At 39.5% G+C, this 16,600-nt stretch overlaps 1 protein-coding gene and 1 pseudogene across 2 annotated transcripts in view; both read left to right on the forward strand.

The window, feature by feature from the left end:
* Nucleotides 1–15,535, forward strand: part of LOC148776511 (olfactory receptor 11G2-like) — a 57,042-nt pseudogene extending 41,507 nt beyond the window's left edge. The window contains exons 5-7 of the transcript XR_016038238.1: nt 30–143; nt 11,620–11,924; nt 15,352–15,535. The product of XR_016038238.1 is annotated as an olfactory receptor 11G2-like (transcript). The remainder of the gene's footprint in view (nt 1–29; nt 144–11,619; nt 11,925–15,351) is intronic.
* LOC129562842 (olfactory receptor 11G2-like) lies at nt 3,508–4,455 on the forward strand. The gene has a single exon (XM_055436313.2). The coding sequence runs from the start codon at nt 3,520–3,522 to the stop codon at nt 4,453–4,455; it is 936 nt and encodes a 311-aa protein (XP_055292288.2). The 5' UTR covers nt 3,508–3,519.
* Nucleotides 15,536–16,600: the final 1,065 nt, after the last annotated feature.

The raw sequence follows: 16,600 nt of genomic DNA on the forward strand, positions 1-16,600 counted from the left end.
TTTGCATATTCCCACTCTTTCTGCCACAGCACTTTCTGCAACTAATTCAGGGGACACTTCCCGCCTCTCTGGACAGCTCCAACATCCCCTTTGTGCCAGGTGAAACCACAGCTACTCTGTACAGAGGAGGAAATTAATTAAGGGTAAGTAACAAACAATACAATCTTGTTAGAAATATCTTTTTTTCATCCATAGTCAATTAAGTTGAGCATGAAATGATGATGGCACACACAGAATCATTTTTCACGTCTTTCTTATTTTCTAGGGCATATTGTCAGACTCTCAAAGTTAAACTGCCCTGAGCGGGAACTGACCTGGATCTTTTCCCTTCTTGTAGAAGTGAAAATCTATCCAACTGATTTTCTCATGCAAGAGATAGATGTTAACTACAATATCACTTCTAGATCTTATAGATCTCACAGCCTTGCTATCATGTGTACTTGCAGTATACTTGGAATAGGAGTAAGCATGCTATAATGAAAAGTAATTAAAAATCATACAGTACTATTCCTTTCTCGTATAAAGAAAAGAAAGCTAAAAAGAACAGTTGTAGTTGCCAAGGGGGAAGAGGGAGAGAGAGGGATGGACAAGATGTCTAGGGTTAGTAGATACAAACTATTACATGTAGAATGGGTCAACAATACAGAACAAATTTTTCAAGCAACAGAAAAACAGTAAGGTCCTATTGTGTAGCATAGGGAACTATACCCAATCTCCTCGATAAACCATAATGGAAAAGAAGATTAAAGAGAACGTATGTATGTGTATAACTGACTGACTTTGCTCTATAGCAGAAATTAGCACAATACTGTAAATCAACTATACTTCAATTAAAAATAGAGAATAAAAATTTTAAAAATTAAGAAAACATAGCTTATAGACAATAGAAGACTCCACTAGAGCCAACAAGCTACTTTGCTATGAGACTGAACCTAGAATTTCCATCCCATCTTCCTTCTCTCCTACTTTGACATCCACAACTGGGGGACCATAGTTTTCTCCAGAAACAGAGAGTAAGCCACTTGTGGTGAGACATATTCTTCCACACAGAGCATTTGCTTCCATTACTTCTTTGAATGGATTCATCTCAAGACTGGGCCAGCACTCTCATTGCCTAGATCATTTTATAGATCCTAGAGCCTTTTCCTGTATAATTTATTTCCTAAGATTTCATCTCACAAGTTATTTGAAGCTCAAATGAAGTAATTGGTAAATGTTTCTATGTTATCTGTCTATGTTCTCTACATTGTTCAAAATGTAGACAGTCATTTCTTTAAAAAAATGTTTACAAAGTACATACCATCTTCCTCATAGTGTGCTGAGCAGTCAGAATTAAGAGTGACTATGAAGGCCAACAAGAAAAAAGACACTTAGTCAGGAAAGTATTTAACTGCTTCTAGAAACTGAAAGAAGGCCAATGTTATATTACTGAAGTATTGTGTGGTGGAAAGAAGCAGTGCATGCGTGTGTGTGTGTGTGTGTGTGTGTGTGTGTGTAAAGCAACAAAAAGAGAAAGGCAATCCTGATGACTTTGGAAACTGAATTTTTGTAATTAAACTGGTCCCAAAAAATCTGTGAGCGCAGAACAGGCTGATTCCAGCTGCCCTCTAGAGGTCTCCTCCATTTCTAATAAGGTCACACGATGGACCAAAGAGTTTCCATTGTTCTACAGTAAAATGAATGTCTTTGCTTTCCTGTCTCTATAAATGTATTGACCAGAGCTCAGCAAATTATGGCAATAGGTCAAACATGGCCTGCTTTTGTATAGCCAGTGAACTAAGAATTTTTACTTTTTAATTTAAATTTAAAAATCCATAGAAGACTAATGTTTTGTAATATATCAGAGTTACATGGAATTCAAATTTCTGTGGACATAAATAAAGTTTTATGACAATACAACCGTGTGCATTCATTTAGGTTTTGTGTCTATGGCTACTTTCATACAACAGCAGAAATGAACAGTTTAAAAGACTATGTGGCTACAAGACTAAAATAGCTAAGAAAATATTTGTTGACCCCTGGTGCAGAGTATTACAAAGTGAGTCCCCTCTACTGTTATGCAGCCTAGCATAGGTATTATAGTCTAAATGCAGGCAGCTTGCAGTAGGATCAGTAGAGCACACGGTGTGGAATACATCCTGCTACCCCACTGTTTGTTGAACCCTGTTTTATATTTGCAGTGTGTATGTTAGTAGAGGGTGTGTATATCTCCCTTACACACAGAGTGTGTGTTTCTGTGTGTATGCGTGTGCATGAGAGACACAGAAAAAGTATATTTGACTAACAGAATCATGAGGAGAGTTTGGAGATATGAAAAAGGGTCAGTTCAAAGACCCTAGTTTGAAAATTTGTTTGATCCTAAGTGCTTTGGGAAGCTATTTGAAATTTGTGTGGTCTGATTTTCTTTGTTTTTAAGAGTCACTCTGGCCATGGTCGGAGAAGGCAATGGCACCCCACTCCAGTACTCTTGCCTGGAAAATCCCATGGATGGAGGAGCCTGGTAGGCTACAGTCCATGGGGTCGCTAAGAGTTGGACACGACTGAGCAACTTCACTTTCACTTTTCACTTTCATGCATTGGAGAAGGAAATGGCAACCCACTCCAGTGTTCTCGCCTGGAGAATCCCAGAGATGGGGGAGCCTGGTGGGATGCCGTCTATGGGGTCACACAGAGTCGGACACGACTGACGCAACTTAGCAGCAGCAGCAGCAGCAGCTGGCCATGGTATGGATCACAAAGTGTAGAGAGACAGGGATGAGAGACAAGAAAACCAGTAGGACGGTATCACAGTGGTCCAGAGAAGAAAAGAAGATGGTGGCTTGAATTAGAGGTGAATGGACATGAGACTTATTTTAGAGAGAGACTAACAGAAATTGCTGATGAATTAGATGTGAGGGTAAAGGAAAGGGAAGAAATACTACCCTGAAATGTTTTATCACAAATAAATAAATAAAATTCTTAAATATTTAATCTAAAAGGTCATTTATTAAACAGATGCTTACCCCTAAATGAAATTTCAGGAACCCCAGCAGAACAACCCTGGTCAAAAATACCTAAGCATTATAAGTACCAATTGTTTTTAATTGATCATAAAAAAGCTACCTTCCTCTGAAGTAGTACTGGACTTGCAATCATTTTTTTGAAACCATAAAGGACCTTTATATGCAGCAGAATTATTCTTTTCTGTCCCTATTTTTCTGAGAAACTAGATAGGCAGTAAGATGGTATGTAGGTAGGTAGATAGTCAGACAGATTCTCTATTAAGAAAAATGTCTAATGTTCAAATACCTCTACTACACTTTCCTTCAAGAGTTTACCAATTCTGATCAAACATTTTCTTAAATCCATGATGAAAATGTGAATGAGAATAGTTAACCCAGTTTACAAAGAAAAAAAAATAGCTATTAATATATAAATCTCTATTTACTCTTCCAAGATGATTTAAATATAAATCTGGGTCTTTATATCTCTATACAAACTCATTTGATATTTGCTGGTTCTTTCACAGCTCACAGACTCATGAAAATATCCAACACCCCAAACACTTCCAGCACCATCACTGGCTTCATCCTCCTGGGCTTCCCTTGCCCCAGGGAGGGGCAGATTCTCCTTTTTGTGCTCTTCTCTGTTGTCTACCTCCTGACCCTCATGGGCAGTGGTTCGATCATCTGTGCTGTGTGCTGGGATCAGAGACTCCACACCCCCATGTACATCCTGCTGGCCAACTTCTCCTTCCTGGAGATCTGGTATGTCACCTCCACTGTCCCCAACATGTTGGCCAACTTCCTCTCTGACAACAAGCTCATCTCCTTCTCTGGGTGCTTTCTTCAGTTCTACTTTTTCTTCTCCTTGGGTTCTTCAGAATGTTTTTTCTTGGCTATTATGGCATTTGATCGATACCTTGCCATCTGCTGGCCTCTACACTACCCCACTCTCATGACTGGACGTCTCTGTGCCAGTCTCACAGTCAGCTGCTGGGTATTTGGTTTCCTCTGGTTCTTGATTCCCATCATTATCATCTCCCAAATGTCCTTCTGTGGATCTGGGATCATTGACCACTTCCTGTGTGACCCAGGTCCTCTTCTAGCACTCACCTGCAAAAAAACTCCTGTAATAGAGCTTGTCTTCTCCACCTTAAGTCCTTTGCCCCTAATCATTCCTTTTCTCTTCATCATGGGGTCTTATGCTCTGGTCCTGAGAGCTGTATTGAAAGTACCTTCAGCAGCTGGGCGAAAAAAAGCTTTCTCCACCTGTGGGTCTCATCTGGCTGTGGTTTCACTGTTTTATGGCTCAGTCCTCGTAATGTATGGGAGTCCAACCTCTGAGCATGAAGCTGGAATGCAGAAGATTGTGACTCTGTTTTATTCTGTTGTGACACCACTTCTTAACCCTGTAATATATAGTCTTAGAAACAAAGATATGAAAAAAGCACTGCAGAAATTTCTTAGACTATAAAAAGTGTTAATCAAAAGAGTTCTTGAGCAATTAGAGACCTAAATTGTGTTTACCTCATTTTCAGATTTAAAAAAAAAAAAATGTGTTTTGTTTTTTTCAGATAATTGTTCATCCTAAGATTGACTAAAATTTCAGTCACCAGTGAACATATATCTGTTGCTTATTTGTTCTCCTGGTTCTTGCTCATTTGTCCTGTTTCTTTTTTTTTTTGTCCTGTTTCTTATATACCTCATTTTTTCCCAAATGCTGAACATTATATTTTAAAATTTTTAAAATAATGTAGTAAAGAAAATTTTCTTTTACCACAAGATAAAGCTGATCACTTTGATCTCATTTAAGGAGTATTTATTTTAAGGTGTAATAAAAATAGTCTAAAACAGCTTTGCTCTTATTTCTGGGATGCGATCCTTAGTCAGGAACATGACCATTCTGAGATGTCAGTTGCGCACCTGAACTGTTTCCAGGACACCTCCACCTCAGAGAGCCCTGACTTTCTCTGTATTCTGAAACCCACGACTCCTAAGACCTCTGCTCAGCTCTTTAAACTCCCAGTTTCTTCTTTCTGCTAGACTTCTTGAAATCTCATCTTGCACCTGAATGACTGAGAAATGGAAAAATGCCTGGAAAGGAAACTACGTCACATTTTGACCCTCACTTTTCTGTGGTCCTCCTGTCTCCAGTATTTTTCTCAAACACCAGTTTCTCTGGCGGCCACAGACACCAAATCCCTTACATCCTTAGTTCAGTGAAACGACTGCTTTCTGTTGAGACTTTATTCTTACTCCCTGCTGTTCTTTCTCAGATCCCTCCATGTCCCCAGACTCCCCAACCCAGTGACTGTCATCCTAGGGGAGAAACACTCAAGGTAACTGTGGAGCTCCTCTTCTTATTCCTCCCTTCCCTGGAATTGTAGCCCCTGAAGTCATGTCTGTGTTGACTGCTCTCTAGTGCCTTCAAAGGCTTGATTTATGTGATTTCTCTAGATTTGGTAGTTACTTTTAGTAGAAGGGTAAGTTTAATCCAAGCTGATTAGTCATGACTATAACCAAAAGTTATTTTCTACTACATCTAAGTTCAATACTTTCTCACTTCTCCCCTCACTTTCAGGAGATGATCTTGTAGCATAATCATGCAAAACCACAAATCAGAGACAAGTGAATACAGGGACTGGTATAAACATGCAAAGGCCTGATTTTCTTTTCACTGCAAGCACCTCCACATTCCTGAGTGTTCTACCCTGCAAACAAGGTGGGCAGGGAGAAGGGGTTGATTTCAATAAAATAAGGAAAACCAGTAACTCAGAGACAAATTTAGGCCTAATTCTTTTAAGGGAGAGGTGATCAGGAATTGTTCAGTTCAGTTCAGTTCAGTCGCTCAGTCGTGTCTGACACTTTGCGACGCCATGGACTACAGCACGCCAGTCCTCCCTGTCCATCACCAACTCTTGGAGTTTACTCAAACTCATGTCCATTGAGTCGGTGATGCCATCCAACCATCTCATTCTCTCTCGTCTCCTTCTCCTCTTGCCTTCATCTTTCCCGGAATCAGGGTCTTTTGAAATGAGTCAGTTCTTTGCATCTAGAAGCCAAAGGATTGGAGTTTCAGCTTTAGCATCAGTCCTTCCAATGAATATTCAGGACTTATTTCCTTTAGGATGGACTGATTGGATCTCCTTGCAGTCCAAGGGACTCTCAAGAGTCTTCTGCAACACCACAGTTAAAAAGCATCAATTCTTCGGCGATCAGCTTTCTTCACAGTCCAACTCTCACATGCATACATGACTACTGGAAAAACCATAGTTTTGACTAGACAGACCTTTGCTGGCAAAGTAATGTCTCTGCTTTTTAATATTCTGTCTAGGTTAGTCATAACTTTCCTTCCAAGGAGCAAGCGTCTTTTAGTTGGAAGGCTGCAGTCACCATCTGCAGTGATTTTGGAGCCCAAAAAAATAAAGTCTGTCACTGTTTGCACTGTTTCCCCATATGTTTGCCATGAAGTGATGGGACCAGATGACATGATCTTCATTTTTTGAATGTTGAGTTTTAAGCTAATTTTTCACTTTCCTCTTTCACTTTCATCAAGAGGCTCTTTAGTTCTTCACTTTTTGCCATAGGGTGGTATTATCTGCATATCTGAGGTTATTGATATTTCTCCCGGCAAACTTGATTCCAGCTTGTGCTTCCTCCAACCCAGCGTTTCTCATGATATACTCTGCATATAAGTTAAATAAGCAAGGTGACAATACACAGCCTTGATGTACTTCTTTCCCTATTTGGAACCAGTCTGTTGTTCCATGTCCAGTTCTAACTGTTGCTTCCTGACCTGCATACAGGTTTCTCAAGAGGCAGGTCAGGTGGTTTGGGATTCCCATCTCTTTCAGAATGCTCCACAGTTTATTGTGATCCACACAGTCAAAGGCTTTGGCATAGTCAATAAAGCAGAAATAGATGTTTTTCTGGAACTCTCTTGCTTTTTCCATGATCCAGTGGATGTTGGCAATTTGATCTCTGGTTCCTCTGCCTTTTCTAAATCTAGCTTGAACATCTGGAATGTCACGTTCACATACTGTTGAAGCCTGGCTTGGAGAATTTTGAACATTACTCTGCTAGTAAGTGAGATGAGTGCAATTGTGTGGTAGTTTGAGCATTCTTTGGCATCGCCTTTCTTTGGGATTGGAATGAAGACTGTCCTGTGGCCAGTGCTGAGCTTTCCAAATTTGCTGGCGTATTGAGTGCAGCACTTTCACAGCATCATCTTTTAGGAGTTGAAATAGCTCCACTGGAATTCTATCACCTCCACTAGCTTTGTTCGTAGTAATGTTTCCTGAGGCCCACTTGACTTCGCATTCCAGGATGTCTGGCTCTAGGTGAGTGATCACACCATCGTGGTTATCTGGGTCATGAAGAACTTTTTTGTATAATTCTTCTGTGTATTCTTACCACCTCTTCTTAATATCTTCTGCTTCTGTTAGGTCCATAATGTTTCTGTCCTTTATTGTGCCCATCTTTGCATGAAATGTTCGCTTGTATCTCTAATTTTGCTGAAGAGATCTCTAGTCTTTCCCATTCTGTTGTTTTCCTCTCTTTCTTTGCATTGATCGCTGAGGAAGGTTTTCTTATCTCTCCTTGCTATTCTTGGGAACTCTGCATTCAGATGGGTATATCTTTCCTCCTCTGCTCTTCCTTTTGCTTCTCTTCTTTTCACAGCTATTTGTAAGGCCTCCTCAGACAACCATTTTGCCTTTTTGCATTTCTTTTTCTTAGGGATGGTCTTGATCACTGTTTCCTGGTACAATGTCACGAACCTCCGTCCAATAGCTCATCAGGTGCTCTGTCTATAAGATCTAATCCCTTGAATCTATTTGTCACTTCCACTGTATCATCATAAGGGATTTGATTTAGATCATACCAGAATGGTCTAGTGGTTTTCCCTACATTCTACAATTTCAGTCTGAATTTGGCAGTAAGGAGTTCATGATCTGAGCCGCAGTCAGCTCCCAGTCTTGTTTTTGCTGACTGTATAGAGCTTCTCCATCTTTGGATACAAAGAATATAATCAGCCTGATTTTGGTATTGACCATCTGGTGATGTCCACGTGTAGAGTCTTCTCTCGTGTTGTTGGAAAGGGTGTGTGCTATGACCAGTGTTGTCCTGGCAAGACTTTATTAAACTTTGCCTTGCTTCATTCTGTACTCCAAGGCCAAATTTGCCTGTTACTCCAGGTATTTCTTTATCCTACTTTTGCATTCCAGTTCCCTATACTGAAAAGTAATTATAGATCAGTAAAATTGTTTACTCAGGATTTTTATTAGTAACTTGGACTAACTCACCTTGAAGTACCTCCTAGATCCTGAAAGAAAAGTTATCCTATTATTGTATATATTTATCAATTCATCTACCTGATTCTGCAAATGAAGAAAATGAGAACTGGGTATCAGGAGTGATTTTCTAAGGATAATATTTTAATGGTAAAAAAAAATGTCCTATCCACTACCTTTTTCATCTGCCTTTTCTTTTCAGTAAACAATCCTATATTTTTAACTTTCAGTTCAGTTCAGTTCAGTCGCTCAGTCATGTCCGACTCTTTGCAACCCCATGAATCACAGCATGCCAGGCCTCCCTGTCCATCACCAACTCCCAGAGTTCACTCAAACTCATGTCCATCGAGTCGGTGATGCCATCCAGCCATCTCATTCTCTGTCGTCCCCTTCTCCTGCCCTCAATCCTTCACATTTAGAACTTCACAATTATTTCCCCTTCAATAATCTCAATGATTTGCCACTTATATATTTTTTCCTTAATATATATAAAGCTCTATAAACAGTAAGAGAACAGAACAACATCGTAATAGGAAAATAAGCAAAAAGATACAAACAACATATAGAAAAGATTCTTAAACATATAGAAATATCACTAATTCATTCATAAAAAGATAAAGGGAGAATATCGTGAGACAGTATCTCATGTTTAACCTGGGGAGTGTATCTCATGTTTAACCTGGGGAGTGACAAAGATCAAGAAGTTTGATAACACACTATACGGTTGAGAATGTGAAATGGGTTCTCTCACATAGGTGGGAGTGTAAGTTTTACACTGTATTTAAGACAGTCAAAATTTAGAAGGCCTATGCCCTGGAACCCAGCAATGCAGCTTCTAAGGTGCTTAGCTTATGGCTTTTTTCACACATAGAGGAAATTATGAAAGTTGAAAAATGTTTATTGTATCATTGTTGTGATAGCAAAATGTTGAGAAAAATGTCAGTTCCCATTAATGGAAAGCTAATTAAATAAGCTATAGTTTAGTCATACAGTGGAATACTATATCTTCAATTTCATAAAATATGAAGTAGCTCTATAAGTAATGTTACATAATTACTTCAAGATACATCGTTGAGTTAAAAAAAAAAGTGAACTGAGGGAGGGAGATTCAAGAGGGAGGAGACATATGTACAGTTGTCTTTAAACAGAGGATATGTTTCTAGAGGAATAGTTTTTAGCAACAGAGACATCAACGATTAATGGCTGGGGCAGCTTACATGTCTGAAGCAAGACCCAGGGGTGACACCATTATGTGTCAGGATATGATGGCCGTCTTCACTCTGCAGAGGAGTATTCTTTGTTGTTGTTCAGTCGATCGGTCATGTCCACTCTTTGTGACCCCGTGTGCTGCAGCACGCCAGGGCTCTCTGTCCTTCGTCTTGCAGAGTCGTTTCAAACTGATGTCCACTGAGTCAGCGATGCCATCCAACCATCTCATCCTCTGTCATCCTCGTCTCCTCCTGCCTTCAGTCTTTCCAGCATCAGGGTCTTTTCCAATGAGTCCACATTTCACATCAGGTAGCCAAAGTATTGTAGCTTCAGCTTCAGCATCAGTCCTTCCAATGAATATTCAGGATTGATCTCCTTTAGGATTGACTGGTTGGATCTCCTTGCAGTCCAAGGGACTCTCAAGAGTCTTCTTCAACACCACAGTTTGAAAGCATCAGTTCATTGGTGTTCAGCCTTCTTTATGGTCCAACTCTCACATCCATACATAACTACTGGAAAAACCATAGCCTTGACTATACGGACCTTTGTCGGCACAGTAGTGTCTCTGGTTTTTAATATGCTGTCTGGGTTTGCTATCATTTTTCTTCCCAGGAGCAAGTGTCTTAATTTCATGGCTGCAGTCACCATCCACATTGATTTCAGAGCTCAAGAAAATAAAGTCTCTCATTGTTTCCATTGTTTCCCCATCTATTTGCCATGAAGTGATGGGACCAGATGCCAAGATCTTCATTTTTTGAATGTTGAGTTTTAATCCAACTTTTTCAGTCTCCTCTTTCACTTTCATCAAGAGACTTTTGAGTTCTTCGCTTTCTTCCAGAAGAGTGGTGTCATCTGCATATCCGAGGTTATTGATAGTTCTCCTTGCAATCTTCATTCCAGCTTGTACTTCATCCAGTCTGGCATTTCCCATAATGTACTGCCTATAAGTTAAATAAGCAAGGTGACAATATACAGCTTTGATGTACTCCTTTCCCAATTTGGAACCAGTCCATTGTTCCATGGCTGGTTCTAACTGTTGCTTCTTGACCTGCATACAGGTTTCACAGAAGGCAGGTAAGGCGGTCTGGTATTCCCATCTCTTTAAGAATTTTCCACAGTTTGTTGTGATCCACACAAAGGCTTTAACATAATCAGTGAAGCAGAAGTAGATGTTTTTCTGGAATTCTCTTGCTTTTTATCCAATGGATGTTGGCAATTTGATCTCTGGGTTACTATAAAAGCAAACAGCAAAAACTGTCAAGAATCTGGAGAAATTGGAGTACTTGTACATTGCTGGTGGGGATATAAATTGGTTAAGCCTCTGTGGAAAATAGTACAGCAGTTCCTAAAAACCATGGATTACCAATGATTCAGCAATTCCACTCTGGGTATATATACAAAAGAACTGAATGCAAGGAATCGAGCAGATATTTTATGCTCATAATCACAGCAGCAATATTCACAATAGTGAAATGGTGAAAGCAACCAAAGTATTCTTCAGATATGAATAGATAAATAAAATTTTATATACACAAATAATGCAACCTTTGGAAGGAAATTCTAACATGTTCTAAAACATGAATAAACCTTGAAAACAATATGATAGGTGAAATAAGCCAATCACAGAGGACAAATTTTGTGTGAGTCCACTTATATGTTTCCTAGCGTAATAAAATTCAAAGATAAAAATTCTGATAGTTGCCAGGGGCTAGGAGAAAGTGGAATGGGAAGTTATTATATAATGCGTATTGGAATTTCAGTTTGGGATAATGAAAAAGTTCTGGAGATAAATGCTGGTGAAGGATGCATAACGATATGAATGTAATTAATGTCCAGAACTATACACTTAAAGTGGTTAAGACGATAATTTTTATGATATATACATATTACCACAATAAAAATAGTTTCAATTCATAAAAAATGTAGGAGAATAAAATAATAAAAGTACTTAAATAATCCAAAGGAAAACAAAAAGGGAGAAATAAAGGAACAAAGAACAGACAGAACAAATGGGAAATAATAGTCTGTCGGTAATTGAGGACTGGAAACAGAAAATTATAATTGTAAAGTATGTGAAGAAAATACACTCTCATAGAATATAAACAATATACATTGTGAATATTCTTTATATTTCATAGAGAAACAAATGTTTCCTGAAAACAAAAGGAAATTCTCTGTAAATCTGCACAGACAACAGCATTGCCTTAAAGACATTACTCCTGTCTTCACTCTGGGAGCCAAATTAACCTAAACTATATGAAAACCTCGGATAAGAAAAGGATGTTTCACCAGAGTCTTGAGGGAGTCACAAACCAGCCCAAGAGGACTCTGGAGACGTCACAGGAATCTCTGAGATGAAACTGTAATTGCACGCTGGGGCGTCTCAGCATCACCCCCTCCCTTCATTCACCTGCACCCTCCGTTATCGAAATCTCCTCAGGAGGTTTGTACCCCATTTCTTTCAATTACTCTACAGCAAAAGTAACCAAAATACAAAGCTCTGTTGAATCGTCTCTTCTGGGTGAGACAAGTGAAAGATCTGGCTGCCTTGGGTCAACTTAGGTCTCTTATGTAGCTCTTGATGAAAATATCAGTGTGTCAAATAAGGCCCACATCTCCAGGACTGATTATAGGGCTGTAATTCTTTTCACTGGCTATCACATTGTCCAGCATAAGCGCCCTGTTGCTATAACTGTTACTTTTGAGTAATTCAGGAAGGGAGGAAAGGGAGTTTCAGCATTTAACTTTGTATATTGTAGGATGCTCAGGATCAGGCGCCTGGATTTTGATTCTATGTAAAGGAAAAAACATCAGTGAGAAGATACAGACTCAGTATTTATTCCCAGCTTTGTCCATAATTAGTCTTATCATGAAGGGTAAGTAACTTTTCTTCCTGTCTTGGCATCACTGTATTTTTTCTAAGTCACCTACAAATTGATCCTAGCTACAGTGGAATTACATTTGAATATTAATATACTTTTGCAAACTTTTGTGGCTTTATGTTTCTGGATATGAAGTTTCAGTCACTAGTCACATAATAAGCTTGTTATATGAAATGTTGACTCTAGTGTCCAGCTATTCATCTCCCTCGGTTTAACAATTCCTGAAACTTTTTTGCTTAGTGATTCATAAAAGAATGTTTCATTATTCAGAAATTTAGTAAACTTTAATTTGGTCTGAGAAGACTATTGAGAGTTGTACTAAGGACCTCATGGGCTTCCCAGGTGGCGCAGTGGTAGAGAACCTGCCTGCAAATGCAGGAGACATAAGAGATTTGGGTTAAATTTTTGGGTCAGGAAGATCCCGTAGAGGAGGACATGGCAACCCACTCCAGGATTCTTGCCTGGAGAACCCCATGGACAGAGAAGCCTGGCAGGTGACATTTCATGGGGTTGCAAAGAGTTGGACATGACTGAAGCGACTTAGCACACAGTAACTCATTTTCTACAGTGCCCCCAACTAAAGATAACATTCCCACTTACTCTGATGCACATCACAAGTAATGTAACACACCCTTTATTTATTTTCTGTTTCTTGAATCACAATGTTTCAATATCTTCTTCCTTTATATCATACCAAACTGTATGGACGTCAGTAAAATCAATCTGAGCAACCAAAGAGAGTTGCCCATAGCTTTACTGTGTGATATGTTGGAGCTGAGTAACTTTTTAATCACTAAGGCTTTTAAATAAATTATGCTAAAAAGTTTATACTATGTAATCATGTTTGTTGATAGTACTGTTATTAACAACAACAGCTATGAATTTTTTTAGGTCCAATTATATTCTAGGAACTGTACTTAGCATATATTAAATATACTCAACAGCATTTTCACAGGAACTCTGAAAAATAGGTGTTAACTTGCCCAAGAACACACAGTATGTCATGCTGTTTGAACACAAATCAAGGTTACATTGTTTATTTTCCTTCAAGAAGGACCGTTATGACCAACCTAGAACGCATATTAAAAAGCAGAGACATTACTTTGCCCACAAAGGTCTGTCTAGACAAAACTATTGTTTTTCCAGTAGTCATGTATGGATGTGAGAGTTGGACTATAAAGAAAGCTGAACGCCAAAGAATTGATGCTTCTGTGGTGTTGGAGAAGATTCTTGAGAGTCCCTTGGACTGCAAGGGACTGCATCCCTTAGGATGAAACCAGTCCATCCTAAAGGAAATCAGTCCTGAGTGTTCATTGGAAAGACTGATGTTGAAGCTGAAACTCAAATATTTGGCCACCTGATGCAAAGAAATGACTCATTTGAAAAGACCCTGATGCTGGGAAAGATTGAAGGCAGGAGGAGAAAGGGATGATAGAGGATGCAGTGGTTGGATGGCATCACCGACTCAATGGGCATGAGTTAGAGTAAACTCTGAAAGTTGATGATGGACAGGGAGGCCTGACGTGCTGCAGTTCATGGGGTCGCAAAAAGTTGGACACGACTGAGCAACTGAACTGAACTGATGGTGATACAACAGGACTACTGAGTTAAGTATTATTGGATTTAGTCAATCAGTCAATCAGTTGTGAACTTAACCCAGCTGTGGTAAGTCACCACATAGGCTGCAGAGTAAATGTTCTCTTTTTTCCTCACCATCCCATGTGAGGATCCGTTTTTCTCCTAAAATGTCATTCTTAGCCCTTCCTAAGGAGGCTCATTTTTCTTTTTGATTATATATGTAGCTGCTCACTCCACTACTCATCCATCCAAACAGAGAAAGCATTTTTTGCTTTCTAATTGGCCTCCTGTGGAAGAAAGCTGATCGCCGAAGAATTGATGCTTTTGAACTGTGGTGCTGGAGAAGACTCTTGAGAGTCCCTTGGACTGCAAGGAGGTCCAACCAGTCCATTCTAAAGGAGATCAGTCCTGGGTGTTCATTGGAAGGACTGATGCTAAAGCTGAAACTCCAATACCTTGGCCACCTCATGCGAAGAGTTGACTCGCTGGAAAAGACTCTGATGCTGGGAAGGATTGGGGGCGGGAGGAGACGGGGACAACAGAGAATGAGATGTCTGGATGGCATCACCGACTCGATGGACATGAGTTTGAGTGAACTCCGGGAGTTGGTGATGGACAGGGAGGCCTGGGTGCTGTGATTCATGGGGTCACAAAGAGTCGGACAAGACTGAGCGACTGAACTGAACTGAAACCTTACATCTGCAGGAAGAAAGCACTTCTCCTTTTTTTGCTACTTAAGAATGTGGCAGAAATGTATGCTGAGGTATCCCAGTCAATCCTTATGTTTTCCTTTTTTTTGCACATTTGGTCTCAGAATATTTCTGGAAGGGTGACATTCTGAAGAAGCCGCTGCTGGAACCGGCTTCCATTGCCGTCTCTGATGCTGGGCACAGGGCTGTCCCCGTCTGTGGCCAAGCACTGGTTACTAGTCACATGCCACAGGGTCAGTTTCACTGGGTCATACTCCCACAGCTGGGAGGGCATGCCATGCTTGGGAGCCAACAGCCCAGAGAGGGAGTTTTCCTCATCAGAGTCAATGATGAGGACATGCTTTTATGTTCAACTCTACCATACCCATATATCTCTTCAAACTGAGCCAGGAAATCCAACAGTGTATGTAAGAAAAAAAAAAAGGACTAACTCTTCATGTTACAATCACTGATGTGATATACTACAGAGTGCCTTTTACTTTATAAATCTGGTTAGTCATTATTCCTCTGTATAAGTATAGTGTAAACATTCCATATGTGAACACAGAACATTTTTGTTCATTGGATAAAAAGCCATGGAACCTTTATGAAGCCTATTTGTGAAATGAACAGTTAGCATAGATCATGTGTGCCATTTTTTCCTATTGTATGATTTTGATGATTATTAGAGAATATCTTTCTGAAAGCAATCTCTTTCCAGGTAGTATACTCGTCCTTCAGACTGCCGGAGAAGACAGAATACCAAGTGAAGAGCATACGGAAGGAAACTGTTTAATCAAGCTACTGTTCTTGAAGTGGGTGGACTGGAGAGTTGACTGGTTGGCTGGCCGGTCGGTTTCTTGTATTGGAAAGAAGAGTATGAAAAAACTGGCCCCTAAGTTTGTCCTCATGTAATGATTTATGAATCCCGAGAGCATAAGAAACAGTGTGTGTATAGCATAAACTTGTGACATTCCATTCTAATACCCTAACTATTCCCAGCAAGTAATTCTGGAGACTTTGGAGGGTGGAGTTATGAAGAATTTAATTGAGTCAGTTTATTCCATCAATAACAAAAATAAAAATTGACAACTCTAGACTTTTCTATTAAACTTCCCACTTTTTGACCATCCCACTGCTTATCTACATTTTCACCAAAAGCTGCAGGAAAAATAATGTCACTGCTAATAAATCTTATAGGACACTGTGGCAGAAAAGATGAAGTGAGATGTGAAGCTGTCAAACCTAGAGTGTTCCAAACTGTTGTTCACATTAAGCAGACACAGTTCATTTTTTCGGAAAGAGAAACAGGAAGCACAGATCTCATGATTCTGGTTTAAATCTATGAACTTGGATTTATTTCTGACCTATTACAGAGAAAGTGATTTATTTATGCTTTGTAAATAACAGTCTGGGAATCTTCTATCAAGCACCTTATTCAGTGAAATGGTAAAAAAATATCTTTTGGATTCAACATTGATTGGAAAACTGGACAGCTTTAGACTTGAATGCTCAAGCTTCCTTTTTATGCTTCCTTAAAAACCACCAATGGGAGTATTCCACATCTTGATTCAAAACTATCATACATGATTCTCCTTTCAATTTCTCTGTTCTTTTATGCCTTTTAAATTTCTTTATCTCCTCTTCCTAGCAAAGTTAAGACTGGTGACTTCTAATACACAAGGCAGGAGATCTGAATTTAATAAGATAACTGAATGTTGAAACTATTATTTTTAGGTCTCTTGTCGTTCAGTCGCCAAGTTGTTGTTGCTGTTGTTCAGCTGTTCAGTCACCAAGTCATGTCAGACTCTTCACAACCCCATGGATGCCAGGCTTTCTTGTCCCTCACCATCTCCCAAAGTTTGCCCAAGTTCATGTCCATTGCATTGGTGAGGCCATCCAACCATCTCATCCTCTGTCGCCCTTAGGCCTCTTAGTGTTTTCTTAATATTAATCAATTACAAGATTAC

This window comes from Moschus berezovskii, chromosome 9, assembly GCF_049115385.1.
Source record: "Moschus berezovskii isolate FMDL1 chromosome 9, NW_MosBer_1.0, whole genome shotgun sequence".
NCBI lineage: Eukaryota > Metazoa > Chordata > Mammalia > Artiodactyla > Moschidae > Moschus > Moschus berezovskii.

Excerpts from the sequence above, each read along its gene's own strand:
- LOC129562842 (XM_055436313.2), top strand. The coding sequence starts at position 3,520 with ATGAAAATATCCAACACCCCAAACACTTCCAGCACCATCACTGGCTTC.